The 18,159-nt window shown below is 31.6% G+C and overlaps 1 protein-coding gene across 1 annotated transcript in view; it reads left to right on the top strand.

Annotated features, from left to right (window-relative positions):
- Positions 1–543: 543 nt before the first annotated feature.
- The window catches only part of LOC110019695, a 34,518-nt gene continuing 16,902 nt past the window's right edge, over positions 544–18,159 (top strand). Inside the window, exons 1-2 of the mRNA XM_020717479.1 lie at positions 544–768; positions 5,641–5,693. Coding sequence (XP_020573138.1) covers positions 624–768; positions 5,641–5,693 — 198 coding nt within the window. The 5' untranslated portion in view covers positions 544–623. The remainder of the gene's footprint in view (positions 769–5,640; positions 5,694–18,159) is intronic.

Here is an 18,159-nt window from a genome sequence, read left to right as displayed (position 1 = left end):
TATGCAATCAAATAAGGAAATAGGGATTTGGATTTACCAATTCGTGTTTCTTGCGGTTTGATTGGGGAAAAGAAAGAAATCTGTAGCTTGAACGGCTGGAGGAAGGAAAAGAACCTTGATCACAGTTGGAGAGAGATCCTCACGGATAGAAGTATCGGGGCTGAAGAACACGTGGTTCAGACGATCGATGAAGGGAAAGGCTTCACGAATTGAATGGATCGGGATCGGGGGAAAGAAGGAACCGACGCAGTGCCGAGAACGGACGCAACGCCGCCTCGGCAGAGATCAGCGGGCCTCCGACTTCCTCGGCAGAGAGCAGCGGCTTCCTTCGGCAGATCGAGTTCGAGGGCAGCGTGAAAATACTTCGGTTGAACGCTGGATCGCGGGAAATCGCGGGGTTATACCCGCGATCCGCGTCTAATAGAAAAAATAAAACGCTGTAAATCGTGTTTTGAAAAATGACGTGTTAATCAAACATGAAGACAGCGTTTTCAAAATCACCGCCGCAGTTTTAAGCTCCCCCCAAACGGGCCTGACGGTCCCTGAAACCCCTATTTTTTTTCGCTTTTTCTCGCAGCCGAGGCTTGGGAGTCCAACTCTTGCTTCCTTCCATATCTCCTCTAATGGATTACGACTATCGGAATCGTGCTGCTCCGCCCTACCGCCCCGCAGGCGCCGGATCATCCTTTTACCCGAGGGTCGGCCATGCTGCTCCGCAAGCAGTCGGGCGTGGACCTCCCTACAGCCAACCTGCTCCACCTGCCGGATGTAAGCTTCGCTAACCAACCGCTTTAATCGCCCTTTAACAGAGGTCTGGGCTAGTTTCCGTCTAGATCGCCATTAATAGAACCCCCAGAATACCTGTGCTGTCGGAAATACCTAGGGTTTCTACTATGATGTATATGAAAGGCATTGGACTGTGTAAGACTATCCTTTTATTCGCGTATCTCTTGATTTAGTTGGGAATGGGTTTTTCTTTGAGATAATTGTTTGATGAGGCATTTGATTTCTTCTTTTAAGCCCTTTGTAGGGGTCATCGGTGACCATTTATGTATTTACTCCTATTGAATGAATTAACAACAGCCTTACATGATTTTATTGTGGTATATTCAAATGAAATAGGGAAATAACCATGATCAACTTTATTGAAATCAACTTTATTGACTTTCCCATTGATTCTTATAAGCTTTATGAATCCATCGCCTCCATTATTCTTGCTGAGTACTGCTAGTGCTGTTAATTGTAGCTTGTAGAAGAATTTTGGGATGATTTCTTGCCATACTATTTTTCTCTTACGCTTGCACTTCATATTTCTTTCACGTTGATTCTTGTAGAAGAAAGTTTGTAATCCAATAGAAATATGTAAATATTTGGTCAATCCTCTTTCAGTTCGAACTTTCAGTTCGAACAAACAAAAGTAACAACTCTAGTATAAATATATTTAATGACTTGAATATAAGTCATATCAACACCTTTCTTCTCAAGAACTCTCCAAAGGATATCTCTTGGAACTTTATCGTAAGCTTTTTCTAAATCAATAAAAATTAAATGTAGATCCTCATATTTTCTCTGAACTTCTCTATCATACCTCTTAAAAATGTATAGCTTCCATAGTAGACCGGCTCGACATGAATCCAAATTGATTATGAGAAACCTTTATAACACGTCTTAACCTATATTCAATTACCCTCTCCCATAATTTTAAAGTATGACACATCAACTTAATTCTGCTATAATTTGCGCAATCTTGTGCATCTCTTTTATTTTTAAAAATGGGGACCAAAATACTCTTCATCCACTCCTTAGGATCTTTTTAGTTTTAAAAATAATATTAAAGAGTTTAGTAAGCCAAGAAACTCCCAAATCTTTTATATATTTTCACACTTCAATTAGGATACCATCACATCTTACAAACTTTCAACCATTGGTTTTCTTTAAAGCCTCTTCAACTTTTTTTTTTAACTTATGTGATGGTAAAAATAAAATGTTATATTATTATTAATGATATTAAAATCACTAAGGTCGATCGTATTTCCAGAAACTTGATTAAAAAGTTTATCAAAATAATTCACCCATCTATGTTGAATATTTTTTTTTAAGAAAAACACTTTTTGATTTTCATATGCAATACACTTTAATTGAGTTAATCTATACTTTTATTTTCTCTTTTTTGGCTAGTTTATATATATATGTTCACCCTCTTTAGTATCTAATATATTATAAAGATCACTAAAAGCAGAATTTTTAGCGTCACAGAATGTTCTTTTAGACTCCCTGCGTGCCATTTGATATTTTTCCCAGTTCTCTAAGATTTTACATTTAAACCAATTTTTATAACATAACCTCTTATATTTAATTTTTTCATGCACATTATTATTCAACCACCAACTATTTTTTATTATAGAAACTTTTTCTTTTGGTTCTCCAAGTACATGTTTTGCTACTTATTTAATATTGTTTGTTATTTTATTCCACATAGCATTCGATTTTCATGAACATCCCAAATTTTGAATTCTTGGATTTTACTCCTAAAATAATTTTATTTGTGTTTTTTAGGTTCTCTCATCTAATTCTACGATGATGGTCCTAATATTCTTTATTTTACAACTTTTCATCTTAAAATCTAGAACTAATAATCGATGTTGGGTACTCTAATCCTCACCTGGAATGACTTTACAACTTTACAATCTCGACGATCTCTTCTTCTCATAAGAAAATAATCAATTTGTGTTTTATTAGATCTGTTCTTATAAGTAATAAGATGCTCATCTCTTTTCTTGAATAATATTTTAATAATAACAAAATCATACGCTAATGCAAAATCTAAAATTACTCTTCCTTCTTCATTAGTCATTCCAAAACCGTAGCTACCATGAATATTTCTGAAATTTTCTATCACTCTACCAACATGCCCATTTAAATCTACTCAAACGAAAATTCTTTCTTCAAGAGGTATCATTTGTATTAAGTCATTCTAGAATTTATCTTTAGACCCTATATTCTACTTGAGGAGCATAAGCACTTATAATATTAAAAATGTTAGTACTAATAATAATATTAAAAATGTTAGTATTAATAATAATATTAAGGACTATAATTCTATCTCCAACTCTATTAATTTTTACAACATTATTTGTCAAAATTTTATCTATAATTACACTTACACCATTTTTAGTGTCACTCTTACTAGAATACCAATGTTTTAAACCTAAGTTATCAATTTCCTTAGTTTTTTTTTCAACCCATTTAGTTTCTTGAATACATAAGATATTAAACTTTCTAGGAATCATAATATCAACTAATTCCATTAATTTATCATTGAAAGTACTTATATTCAAAGATCCTATTATAATATTAGTTTCATTAGTTTCATGGACTAACTTCTTTACCCACATCTATCTATGATGTGGGACCCTTGCTTATTTGACATTATACCTGGGCGCCAGTGTAGCGGCCCTTGCATACTTTTCACTGTATTCAGGCCATACAACTCGTCGCTTGCAGGGGAGCACTTACACAATGATCAAAAGGATTCATGTCATGACTTTTTTAACAAGTTTTACGCTGGCTATTGACTACCTAACACAACCCTCCATGAGACCACTATGAATAAAAAAATATTTAAAATTTGTCAAAAAGGCATTATTACAACAACAATAACAACAACAAAGCTTAATCCCACTACGTGGGGTCGGCTACATGAATCCTGTTTGTCCATTGCGTCCTATTTAGTGCATATTTTCATTTAGTTCTAATAAATTAATATTATTTTTTTATACAATAAGCCCAAGTCTTCGTAGGTCTATCTTAGCCTTTCTTAATATAAGTCGAATCTAAAACATCTACTCTCCTAATCGGATCATCAGATGATCGACGCTTATCAAAAAGGCATTATTAGATAATAATAAATACAATGATTTTTGTAAGATGACGAAGCAATGACGAGGCTACTATAGATTTTGAACGTTATAGAATATTTAAATTTACAACTTTACCTTGTATTGATATTAATGTTCTTATTTCTCTTAGACTTTTAAGTTTTCTTGTTAGTAACTTTTTTGTTATCGAAACAGCAGAACTGATATTTGTTATCCTAACAACATTGTTTATCTGGCATTTTAAATTTTACTTCTAAGTCTTTATGATGAGGCCACTATGAATAACAAAAAAATTTTAAATTTGCAATAAGACATCATTGAATAATAATAAATATGATGATTTTTCTAAGATGATGAAAGCAATGATGAGGCCGCTATAAATCTTGAACCTTATAGGATATTTAAATTTTAAGTCATTGTTTACCTAAAATCGCATTTCAAGATTTCAAACTACTATTTTATATCAATTTTTAAGATTAAGAATTACAGTTTTTTTTTATGATAGTAAACTAAATCACCATATTAATGATTTATATCATATTTATGAAATATTTTTATTTTTTTGAGTTTTATTTCTTTTTTGTGGCTTATGCCTTGGTCCGCCTCGAGGCTCATGCGTCTCCTTGCTAAGGCAAATCGTCTCGATTCCAGTTTTTGCCTTTCTAAACTTTTCTATGGTGATCAAACTAATGATGAAAATTAGTTCATAAACAACATTCCACAGTCGATATATATATATTATAGTAACTTATTCTTGTTAGATTTACTTCTGTGCTAAAAAATTACTACATGTACTACTACTTATTTTCTTGTGCATATTTTCATTGTCAACATTCAGATCTCATCTAACAGGGCAACATTATTTTCCGTTAATTTGGGTTTCCATGATGTTTCTCTATGACAACAATTGTTCCAATATACCTAAAATTGGCACTAATTTTTTTCACTTAACACCATACATTTTAGATAGGATCCGTGGGTAGTTTGAGCAGATAAATAATTTATATTTAATTGAATTTAATGACCATAATGTCTCATAAATCAAAAAAGATTTTCCTTTGTTAAACTTGTTACGTCTGTGTCTTTTTCTGTATTTTTTCAATTTTTTGATCCTACAAAAGCCCCTCGTATCTTTTCTTCATGATTGTTTAGCTTATATATGGCATACAACCCTTTTTGCATTTGATTGTTTTAACAAGGACAGTATATCTTTATAAAATTGTCTTATTCATAATGTTATGGAAAGTAACAACAATGAGATTTGACTCACGTGTAGTCCTGTTACTAGATAATGGCACAAACATAGGAACCCTGTGGCCCCGGCAACTCAGTAGGTTGACTCCATCATGTTGTGGGCCTGGGCAATTCCAAATTCTTTTAGTCTGAACTTATTACACTTGCATGCTCTTTTGATACATGGAAACTACGTGGTTCTACTCAACATAAAACTATTGATTTAATTGATCTATTTATCTGATATATCTTATCTAGAAATAAATCTAATTTTCAGGCTAACCTGAACTTATTTATAGGTTAAAATTGCTTGACTTAGTTTCATTTGGCCTGACATTTTGTTATTACTCTTTCTGATCATTTTAAGGTCCATTTAGGGACATGAATAGTAGCCTTTGTTGCCTGTCAAGTAATGGGTTAAAAGCTTGTCATTTATTATTTTTTTCCTTCATATTTCTTTCAAACATTGAACTTCTTTTATGTAAATGGTTTTTTCTGTAGGATATTAAGATTTTTTATCTTTCTACAGCAGGATTGGGTATTAAAGTTGTACTGAAGCCAGAGTATCGAATGAATCCACCTGTAAGTTCGTTGTTCCTAAGTAATTGCTAGATTTTCTCGTTAAAAAGATTATTGGAATTGGAATGCACCTTGGCAACAATCATCAGTATTTCTTTGGTTTTTTATCGTCAGTCTATCAAATTTCCTTAGAATAGCGTTAAAACCCAGCCTAGAAAATGATGGTTTTGCAGGCTTGGGTCATCGATATAGGGTTTAATTGTCTTGTCATCATCTAAATGTTGGGTCAATGGAAAATTATTAATTATTTTTAAAAGTAATACTATTAATGTAATTGCACAAGATATTTTAAAATAAAATATATAATCCATTACAATTGACATTGTAGATTATATGGGTATGTGAAATTAATTAAAAATGGTATAAATTTGTCAAAGCCATAGCTAACTAGAGGGTAATATAATGAAAGCATGTTCGCTTTAACTAACTAAATTTTGTAGCAATTGAGCTTGCAACCCTATGTCATTGTACCTTACCTCCAAACTGGAGGTCTCAGATTCAACTCCTACAGAAAACGAAAAGAAAGTTACTTTTATTATATGGTGTATTTCAGTTTGTAAAAGTTGAAATGATAATGCTTTTGATGTGATATGATAGATTTTGGTGGCATAAATGTTAAAAGCAAAGTTTAGGTGCTAGATATGTAAATACGTAGGAATTGGGTGATATGAATTTAAATGCCTAATTAAAAAGTGCTCTTCTGACATCCAAACCTAACAATATTTTCAACCATGGACTAACAAATCTAAAGATGGCCCTTGCAATGTATTGCATTGCAATGATTAGTGGTTATTTGCTTCTAAATAAATTAATTTTGTTCTTTTTGCATTACTTGATGCTGACTTTGTTACCAAAATAGTTTCTCCTAGACATATCATGTTTATTGTTTATGTTCTTTTACTAATATTGTTTATTTAGCTCGTTCTTTAAAGGGATGTGCATAATGTACCTCACTTGAGTATGAAAGAGCATATTATCAAAAGAAAAGTAAAATACAAATACTTCTGCATTAACTTCCTGCGTTTAAAAGTTATTAGAAAACTGGTTAACTAGTGAGAGTAATGGCTGTTCAAAATACAATGCATAAGATTTCGCATTGCTTGGTGTTACTTTTAATTTTGTTAGATTTTTTCTACTTACAAATGTAATGATGTATTTTGAGGATTTTCTTTTTGTATGGATGGTGAGCCCTAAAATGAAGCAAACGAAGAGTGGTATGCTCATGTGCTCCTGAAACTCATTACTTTGGATCTAAAAAAAATCGAGTTCGGATCCTACCATGGTTACTTCTCACTGAAAATGTTAAAAAAGTGAGTTTGGTAATGTTGCGGTGCTATGCTCTTTGGTAAGAATTAAATTCTTTATTATCAATAGAGAATAACAATTTGTTTCGTAAGCGTAGTGTTTATGGTTGTGAAGTCATGGAGGAACTCCTTTCTTATTACAGCGCTTCTCATCTTTCTTTTCCTGCAATAATAGCGCTTCTCATCTTTCTTTTCCTGCAAAATTAAAATGAAGATTTACAATATACCATACAATTCATGTGTATTTTCATATATAACACCCAAACTTTTATTTTTACATTTATAATAATATACTTGTGTTTGAAAATATATTTTGCTATTTTAGGAAGTTAATAATAGTGATATAATAGTGATATTTTTTTATGCGATATTAAAGATTAGAGTGCTATAAATATAAAATTTAAAGTTTAAATGTTAAGTTTATAAATACATAAAAGTTAAGGTATGCATACAAATGCAGCAACTTAAAATTATAATATGTTAGATTTTTGAAAGCGAAGTAGCTGAACAACGTCAATTATTAGTTCTCATCATCCCCCTATAATAACACGGTCGTATAGAATGCATAACACCCAAACTTTTATTTTTACATTTATAATAATATACTTGTGTATGAAAATATATTTTGTTATTTTAGAAAATTAATAATAGTGATATTTTTTATGCGATATTAAAGATTAGAGTGCTATAAATATAAAATTTAAAGTTTAAATGTTAAGTTTATAAATACATAAAAGTTAAGGTATGCATACAAATGCAGCAACTTAAAATTAATATGTTAGATTTTGGAAAGCGAAGTAGCTGAACAACGTCAATTATTAGTTCTCATCATCCCCGCCCCCACCCCCAATAATAACACGGTCATATAGAATGGGAAAAATGAAAGTGTTTTAGACGATTTAAGTGAAAAATCCGACGATGAAAAAAAATTAAAATATATAGATTTAGACTTAGTAGAACAACTGAGTATATGACATGCAATTTTAATAAGTCATGATAATAACCATTACTAATCTATTTTATGAGAAGAGAAAGTGATTCTGTGATAGTTTTATTTACATTGAATCTATTATATAGAAAAATGGAGATTTAAACGGAGTGCAATTTTGAGAGTTAAGCTTGGGTGTTTAAAATGGAGACATGCCTCAGGAGTATATATGATATGAGGATGTATAATGGAGTGCTCTGATAGTAATTTCTATAAAACAACAATGATGATGATCATGTTTTTGCCATTTAAAAAAAAATGCTTTGGCCAAATTTCAGTTCAGCAAAGGTTGAAAAATGCAGAACTGAGCATTAAAATGACAAAAAAAAAGTCAATAATTTTAAAAAATGCCCAAGGGATGTAGATTGAATGAGTCTACATAAGAGGTAGTGAATGGGAAAAAGCTTTGAGATGCTTCTCTTAGTTACAATGCACTTTTTTCTCTTCATCTATTCTTACCAAATAAGTGGAGTTGTAATGGATTGTTTTATTCTTTTCCTGTTGTTTTAGTTGGTGCTGCATCATTTGCTTTTATTAGGCTTGTAAAGTTATCTTGACTTAGCACGTTCATTATGAAACCATTTTGGCTGTTCTTTCTAATAAAGTGAAGTGGGCATTTGTTGTCTAGAGGTCCCTCACAGTTAGGGACTACACAATTGCACTCTATCTCTTCCTATTTGGATTTTGAGGTGAGAAATGGAAACCGCATTATTTCTTAGCTATTACATGGAAATGTCATGAAAATGACTCGAAATGTCAAACTCTGTGATATGAGTTTTTAATAATAATTATTATGATTTGAAAGAAGAAATAGCGTTCAAATTTTTTTCAACAAGAATTTTTATGCAATGTGTAATTCAATATTGAAAAGAGAAATTATTCTGGCAAGGGTATAAGAAGGCGTGGAATTCACCACAAATTTTATGCATTTTTCTGATCATTTTGATTATCCCACGAATGTTGAAATTTTTTGATGGATGATTTTGATCAAATAAGAAAAAATGATCACAGCTTCTCTCTCTTTATCTATGTATCTATCTGTACAGTCAAAAGCAGCTAATATGGAACAATAGGAACATGAATCTATCTAAATGAGCCTCCTTCCTCTTCCCGATCTTGGCTTGTTAAAGGATCCAACCCAAAATACAAATGACATAATGGCCCAGTTTTGCCAATTTGGATGTACGCCGATTGAGCTCGAGCAATTTAGTACAAGAGATCGAGTATTAATGGTCGAGTACAAGTGTACGTAATATGAATGCCAAAACAGAGGGTCTCTAGGACAAGAGAATAGAGGCCAATGATAACTATTGAGTTGCGATCCATTCGCTGAACAGTCAATTGGCTTTGGGGAGAAAATCTCCATTGAAGTTTTTAACTTAAATGATGGCCGATATTTATTTTATATATAAAAACTACCCTTATAAAAGGGGGAAGATTAAATGTAAATGGATTCTGATCCCAATCTGGTGAAATTCTATTTCTTTTATTCTATATATCTATTTATATATAGACACACACACATACATACATAGATATACATATGTATACGTACATATAAAATAGGTTTTGGATGTTGACATGTTGTAAGTAATTTTGATCTAGATTTCGAATCTAGAACTAGAATTTACTCCAAAATCATTATAGCTTTTTAGACACAACCAAAGCAAAATGTGAATGTCAAATTCCTCTAGAATCTAAATAAATCACCAGATGACTAAAGATGAAATTGAACCAAATATACTGGGTTGACCTTTTTTTAATTTCATATATGGTTAATGCATATCCCTATTTGTCCAGACATCTATAATTTTATAAATTCTTAATGGATAAACAAATTATGAAGAAGTAATAGAGCTCTATTAGTCTTTAGTGATGTGGATGAAAATGAATAAGGTGACCTTGTATTTGAAGATGTATTACCAAATATATATAAAACATATATATATGTATATATATATATATATATATATATATATATATATATATATTCGATCTTGTACTATCAAAAGTAGGCTATTTTTCAAATACACACATAGAAAAAATTGCGTACTTTGAGTTTTCAAAATAAAAATTAGGATAATTGTCTTTAATCTATATTGTTGATTTATAGGTAGAAAAACGATTCTACAATTGGCCAATATTCAAAGCACGAGCTCGGTGCAATTGTTAGTTTCCAGTAGTTTTGTTTAGAGATTCCATATTAAGTCATGGAAATAACTTCTTTGAAATAGATCAATTTCTTCCCAAATCTTTTATTAGCGGAAGTTTCATATACCACATATGCTTATTTATCAAGTGTTTGATATACCATGTCTAAACGTCTTCATTGGATGTTTAGATAGTGTAGCACTATATTTGAAATTTTTAGGCTATATTTGGATGCGCTTTGTTTTTATTTTAACTTTTCACCAAAGGCAAGCGCATTTTTTGATGTTTTACTTATTTTTTTTCTCAAATTAACGATACAAAACTTGTTTCAACATAAAAAATAAAATACTAGTAATCTATGTTTGACCAACATATATAACTATTTAATTTATAATTAACCAAATCTAAGTTTTAATTATCCAAAGTATTAAGTCATAATTAAATGAAATGTCCATCTTTATCACTAGTCAATTGTTAGTAAATACTTTACATTTTATTTGTAAAAATAAAATAAATTACTATTTTAGACATTAATGATCCTAATTAAAATTGTAATTAGTTGATAAATTAGAATAATAAATAGTTAATTATAATTTAATTTGCTAAATAAATTATGCCATACCAATTTATTGTTATTAAAACCATAATTCATCTCTAATTAGCCTAGATAAAAGTTAATTAGAAATAGTCTAGTTATTTGTAAATTAATTTCTTAACTCCAATGTTAATTATCACAACTAAACAACAACAAACAGTAAGGTGGGGTTGGCTAACAATAATCATGTCATAATTTTTTCGATAAAATTTTTACAACTACCTAATTTAACCCTCTGCTTTTTGCATCCGGGACATGAGACTCTATAATGAGTGTTAATTACCATAACTAAATAATAATAATAATAATAATAATAAATAATAATAATATATTAATGATTTTATGAAAAATCTTAATGTATCCTTAATATGCGTAATTAATTATTTAATTAGCAATTATTGGTGTAAATTTATTTTCTAATTAATTATTCAAGGATTTGTTTTCATTAGTCAAAATAATTACTTTAGAAACATGTGGACACATTACTACAAACATTTTCACAATTTTAAAAAGCAACACGTTTTTTTTTTCAAAAAAACAAAAATTGGAAACATGTCTGTTAAACAATTTTTTTTTAATGTTTTTCATGCTTAATTGCTTGTTTTGAATGCTGAAACAACAATAATAACAATAATAAGCCTTTATCTCACTAAGTGAGGTCAACACGAATCCTTTTTCTCCATTCTGTCCTATTTTCATTTAAATCTAATAAATTAAAGTGGGTTTTACATACATAACACTCAAAGCAAACAAATTTACATGGTTCACACCTAAACTCTTATATTTATAGAATAAACACTTTAAACTCATAAATATACAAAGAATAAACATCTCGACAATCTCTGTTACTTTGGCTATTTTTGGCTTCTTCCTTTCAATGGACTCAACTACTGGATCACTCTTTTCAGCAAGCTTTGACGTAGAGGAATGAGACAAGAACTATTTTGTTCAAAATGTTGGTGTTTGTCTTCTTCTCGATTCAATGAGGATGACAACGAAGTATGCTTTTCACCGCCTCAGGAGTTATGACAGAGGTTTAAAGAGGTATATGATGCTGCACGGATTGTGGATGATTGTGTGACTATTGAGACTAGTGTTTCGAGGATTGAGAGTTTCAATAGCTTGGGCGGTGGCAGGAAAAAATAAAGAGGTGGCGCGGTTGAAGTTTAATCGTTCTCATTCTTGAGTTTATGCTATAGTTTATTATTTTAGAATAGGTTCCTTCTGGAATTTAGGGTGTGTTTGGGACGACTGCTGCTTTTCCAAGAAGCTTTAAAGCTGCTTCCTGGAGAAGTAGCTTTTTAGGAACTGTCAAAATGTTGTTGATGCAGAAGTAGGAGTCTGTTTGGGTGATGTGTTGTGTTGTTTCTGATTCGAATAAGTGCAGTTTTTAGAATAATCATGACATAATTATAGAAAGAGGTCGTACTACCTCAAAATATTAATACAATATAAAAATACTCTAATACATAAAAATGTGATTAGTTTTTTGAAATATATAACTACAATAATGAGGACAATCATAGTAACCAACAAGCCTAGAATGATGTTCTTCTTCAAGCCTTGATGATCATGCCTTCAGGATAATGTCCTTTTCATGTCAACATCTCTCCTCGTCTGATCATGGTCTGGAGGGAACTCATCATTGTCATCAACCGAACGAAAAAAGTCGCAATCTGCAGGAGTCCTGTTTCTCGGACAAGAGGAAAATATTTTCCCGTAATTGTCATTTTTTCTTGATTGATACTGAGCACACCTATCACCTCAATGGCAAGAACGCAATATTCCACGTATTTGATGCTCTTGAACTCATGTTTCTTGTTATTATAATATAATATTACTTTAATTAACATAAAATAAGCATATATAACATTCAAAAAATAAAAAAAATTAAGTAGTCTTAAAATTTACAAATAAAAATTTGTCGGGACACATAAAGAAAGCTGCAATACAGACTGGTACAAACATTTAGAAAAATTACATCCAAAGATCCAATGTAGAGCTGAAATATGTCATCAACAATAAATAAGTAGGTGATGCTATATAAGTACGATCATTGTGTTCACTAAAACATCGGTAATCTCTTCTCTTAACTTTATCATCTTCTCGATGTCTTCTCCCTCTGAAGTGTTGTACTCGTTCGTACTAAAGCCCTCTTCGTGCACTGAAGATCCGACCCGATGTCGAGTACCTTCCTCAGGTATGCTATTAGGATCTTCATGTAAGACCCTGAAATTGATATCATTTTGGGATGGATGTCTCCATGTAAAATTATGGAGTGCAGTTGTTGCAACAACTATCTTTATTTGTTTTTCGAAAGAATATGTTGGCATATCTTAGAGTATGACGCACTTTTTATTTCATACATCGAATGCTCACTCGATGACACTGTGTAATGATGAGTGTCTTTAGTTGAAGAGCTTATTTCTCCCTCTAATCACTTGACCGCTACACTCAAAATCAATAAGGTGATACATTGTGTCAGAAAATGGCTTCAAAAACCACCCATTACAGTGGATATCCCGAATCCGCAATATAATTTTTTCCTGAATAATGATAACATTAGTGGATTCGTTCAATTGAAAATGTTGTAGTAATGACTAAAATATACTAACCTTGAGAAGACATCGAGAATTTGTATTCACATTGCCGAGTTGCAAATTATAAGGATTCTGCTGTCGTGTGCTCTCCATTCACACCCAACCATCACAAATATAAAACACATGTTGAAATCACATACTGCTAATATATTCTGTGTAGCAGTCCCACACCTTCCGATATATAAGATGTTCTCTTCATTGTTAATGCGTGTGTCGACATGTGTGTCATCAATTGCTCCAATGCATTTTTTTTATAAACAAAATGTTACAGCATTGGCTATTTATAAAATTTCTTTACTGTTATAATGCTAAACTAGGTAGTGAGACCAATACATTAAAAACAATATGTACCTCGGATCGCTATAGATTTTTTGTGGTGTTTGTGCAAAAGCTGGGTCTAATGTTTTAACAATGACCGTGGTCATTTTCACTATAGAGTTCACCTTGATGTGGAAATACTTGCTGATTTTCTCTGTAGAATGTTGGAAAGACTCAAAAGCAACAAGAATGAACTTATTGTGTGGCATAATGAAAAACATGATAGCTAGAGCTTTTCGTGATGTAAATCGCGAAGATCCATGGAAACCATATTTGGACGATAAATTCTCTATTAATCCAATAATATACTTTTTGACATCTAGAATATGCCGGAATTTGGCTTGGATGAGCTTCCACTTGTTTGCCAACCCATTTGTCACCCACAAATGATGATGACACACAAGGTATCTTATAAATATTTCTTTGGTAATACTCATTAATTAGAAAAACCGTGCTAGTAATTATTGTCGCTTGCTCAATCATTTCTATAATCTCCTCTTCATTTGGTGGCTCCATTTGTCTAAAAAAAACATGGTTAACTTGTTTAAAAAGAAAATCTATTTTCATAGCAGGTAAATGCTTAAATTACGTGTAATGAAAGCAATTCAACTACGTAAATCTACAAATATTGAAATGCCAGAAATAGTCCAAACATGCCATTGTTCATAATGGAAATGTGAAGCATTACAAATAGGCAATTTGATAAAGTAGCAACAAGTAAAAAAAGTAGAGGTGCATGTTATCTAACTAGTTTGACTTTTTAAGGAATAACAAAGGTAAGGAGTCCTTCGTTCTGGTAGCAGCGTAAAGAAAGCCTCTCGCTTGTTTTGGGCTTCAAAATGTTTTACAACAAATAAGTAGAGGGGCATGCCATCAAAAATCTCTGGAGTAGATTCAAGTAGATTTTCAACAATTGTCATTGTTGAGTGTGCTTGCAGAGCAGTGAGGGAACTAGATGTGATGCTGATATAGTTTGTCACAAACTGTGATATCTGTTGGGGTAAGTGAGCCGCCTCAATCTTAGTTTTCTTTTTTTTTCTTTTTGTGCCGAGGGTGCAAGTCGCTTGGATTACTGGATTCCTTGGTCTCTTTCATCTGGTTGTTCCTCATGGAGCTCATTGGAATGAACACATTCGAGCTCATCCAAATTGGTGGGTGGGCTCTTTTGTTTTAGCGCAGACATTGACTTCTGTTGCCATAACACCGAGGAACATAGTATCTAACTTCTTCTCCAGCTTCGGGTTAATGCCAACAAGTCAACATTTTTTAGTGCTCGACACGACCTACAAATGATAAACTTGATTTCTAAGAAAAAAAAAATTAAAAGTAACAACTACTGAATGTAATATTTTCTACTTGTTGAAATTTTCTCTTTCCACCACTCCTCAGGTGCATAACTGTTTTCCTAATAAGGTATAACTCTAAACCAATAGCCCCTCTCTTTAGCTACTTCCATAAATTATAATTCTTCTTAAGTGGATCCAATTTGTTTTCAGCTGAGTTTTGCCGTATAGTCTACCCGTTCTTTCTTGAAAGGGTTTCATGATATTTTGCCAAGCTTCTTTATTGATGTATGTGGTCGTTTTATAGCCCTTTTTTATCTCGCTCAAGCATAAATCATAGAAAATTATCTTCATTTCCCTATCCTAAATAGCAGCTGTCTCACATTTCTTTTGTTTATCTATTTAATGTATAAATAATTAAGAAATGAAACAATATTATTTAACATGTAAAACAATAATGCTAGAATAGTAAACAAAATTATGGTAAAAAAAGTTAAAAGTAGAGCTTAGAATCATAGCCTTGATATCAAATTGACTCCATTCAGGATCACCGATTATGTACTCCAGGCATAAGACCAGGCAATATACATGTCAAAGTTGTAGGCATTTTTTTTAGTTCACAATTGGTAATCAGTTGAGAATTTTGTTTGTTTTTTTTCATTATTGCTCTACTAAATATTTCACAAAAAAGTGAAATGTGCCACCGAAGCACTCTGAAAGTATCACTGTAAATGGAAACCAACAAACCAACATGTTTACAAACCATCTGAAGCAATAAGATCAGATAAATCTTGAGAATCATGACAAATAAGTTTGCAGCTTATATTTTCCTCACGATCAATCAGGAGAAGTTATGAGAGGATAGATATATGAGCATTGTTTTGCAGTATCTCGGAGAATTTTTGTTGAACTTGTTTTTGATATGTTTGGTTTTTTTTTTAATCTGAAAGATTTTTATCATTAGAATTGTATATGTTTTGATGCAAACTTGAAGTTTACATGACATATAAGTTAGCAAATTAACCAAAAGAAGTTATGGAAGGATATATATGAGCATTGTTTTTTTGTTTCTTTGAGAATTTTTTGTGGACTTGTTTTATACATGTCTGTTCTGATGTTAGTGGGTTGATTTGTTTGCTCTTGTTTCTTCAGTTTGGAGGAACATTTTGGGAGAAGAATTTTGTTCATTAGTCATTTTTTCTTATTTGAAGGAGTTATAACATTGGAGATACATAATTTCTGATATAATCTTGAAAGTTATATGCCAGATAAGTTACGAGTAACTATTTTTTCTTTGTTTCAATCACGCTAGTCAAATCGGGTCCTCGAGTGAATAATTAGAGCTCAGTGAGACCTCTTAACCAAGAAGGCTCCATCCATAATCACTATTTTTTCAATTCATACAAACACTTTTACGTGTACTCTAGCAACATATAGTATTTGTAGCAAAACTTTCTAGTCAATTTTAAATTTGAAAAATTGTGACTGGTTGAGCCCTTTGATAGTTATTTTCTATAATCGCTCTAAATAACATTTATATTACCTTCCCCGATTGATAACTTATCTGACATATAACGTTTAGGTATGCTAGAAGTTGTTCTACCAAAATGTTCCGATGGAATGAAGAAGGGTAGTAACAAGCAAATCGACCCACTAATATCAGCGTAGATATACATAGACAAAGTTCACAAAACTTCTCAAAGAAACAGAAAGATAATGCTCATATGTATATATATATTAAAAGGAATGGTTGAAGGCTATTATACGAGTCCCAGCCATCTCTCATGCGCCAAAGAATTCGAGTAGCACACCCTACACTCGGGGGGAATCGAACTCCAAACCAGATGAGACTTACAACTTACAAGCGGATGCCCAACCAACTGATCTGATATATATATATATTCAATAACTTATTCTGATTGATAAGGAGGGAACTAGACATTGTTAACTTGTATGCCATGGAAACATATCCAATTTTGAAATCTTTCTGATTATAAAAAAATATCAATGCTCAAAATTCTCCCCTTAAATCTTTCTCTAGACTGAAGAAGAGAAAAAAACAAGGAAATTGACACACTAACATCAGTACATGCATACATAGAATAAGTCTAAATTTTTTTTTCAAAGAAACAGAAAAATAATTCTCATATATTTATTCTTCCATAACTTCTCCTGGTTGATCAAGATAAGTATAGATGCTGGTAACTTATCTAAATTATAAACTTCAAGTTTGCATCAAAGCATATACAATTCTAATAGTAAAAATATTGGAATTGCATCAAAGCATAGCATATAAACTTCAGATTAAATAAAAGGGACCGATGCTCAAAATTCTTCCCTCAAAAGTTTCTTCTAGGCTGAAGAAGGCAATAGTAAGCAAATTGACCCACTAACATCAATGCAGAGTCCATAAACAATTTTCAAGGAAACATAAAAAGAATGCTCATATATATATATATATTTCCATAACTTCTCTTGGTTGATCATGTTAAGTATAGATGCTGCTGTCGGCCGTTTTATTGTCCAACCTTCGTGATTTGAAAAAAAAGTGATGATTTTGTGCTTTTAAAAATAATTTAAATATAAATATAACCTTTTTTTTATTTTTTTAAATGTAACATTTTAATTTTTAAAATAAGTGAGACCAAACGAGTCTCACCTTTTAAATAGTTTAAATGATTTAATACAATACTACAAGCAACATATTTATCCCGAAGAATAAATATATCACTTGTAATAGAGATTCAATCATCTAAACTAAACAACTTGTGACATCCGTTTGGTCTGCGAAATATTTTTATAAAAAGGCCAACAAGTTCCCCTATCTAACATAAAAAATTAGATAAGGTTTATTTTATCTGGGTTCCTGGTTCCCTATAGAGGCAAGCCCCTATAGTTAATTATATCTTAAATGATCGAAATCACTTAAGATAACTCTCGATTAAGATCAGGTGGTTTTGCTTTCAAGATTTCAAAGTTTAGGTTTTCACGATTGGACATGGGAAAATCAAATGGGAATGGTTCAAAATGTGAACAATTATTTAAGGAATTCAAATAAAAGAAAAGTAGGGGATATCGCAGATCCAGGAGAAACCCCAGAGATGTCCCAACTATCCTATTGTTTGGCTTTATGTCTTTGAAGTGATGATTATTTGATATTTCAATCCTGCAAATTATTTAAGACTTAGGACTTATGTTTGCACAACGTCAGACTGTGCAAATAGCCTAAA

Source organism: Phalaenopsis equestris, unplaced genomic scaffold (genome assembly GCF_001263595.1).
Source record: "Phalaenopsis equestris unplaced genomic scaffold, ASM126359v1 Scaffold000070, whole genome shotgun sequence".
NCBI classification, from domain to species: domain Eukaryota; kingdom Viridiplantae; phylum Streptophyta; class Magnoliopsida; order Asparagales; family Orchidaceae; genus Phalaenopsis; species Phalaenopsis equestris.
This window is presented reverse-complemented; position numbering and strand designations above follow the sequence as displayed.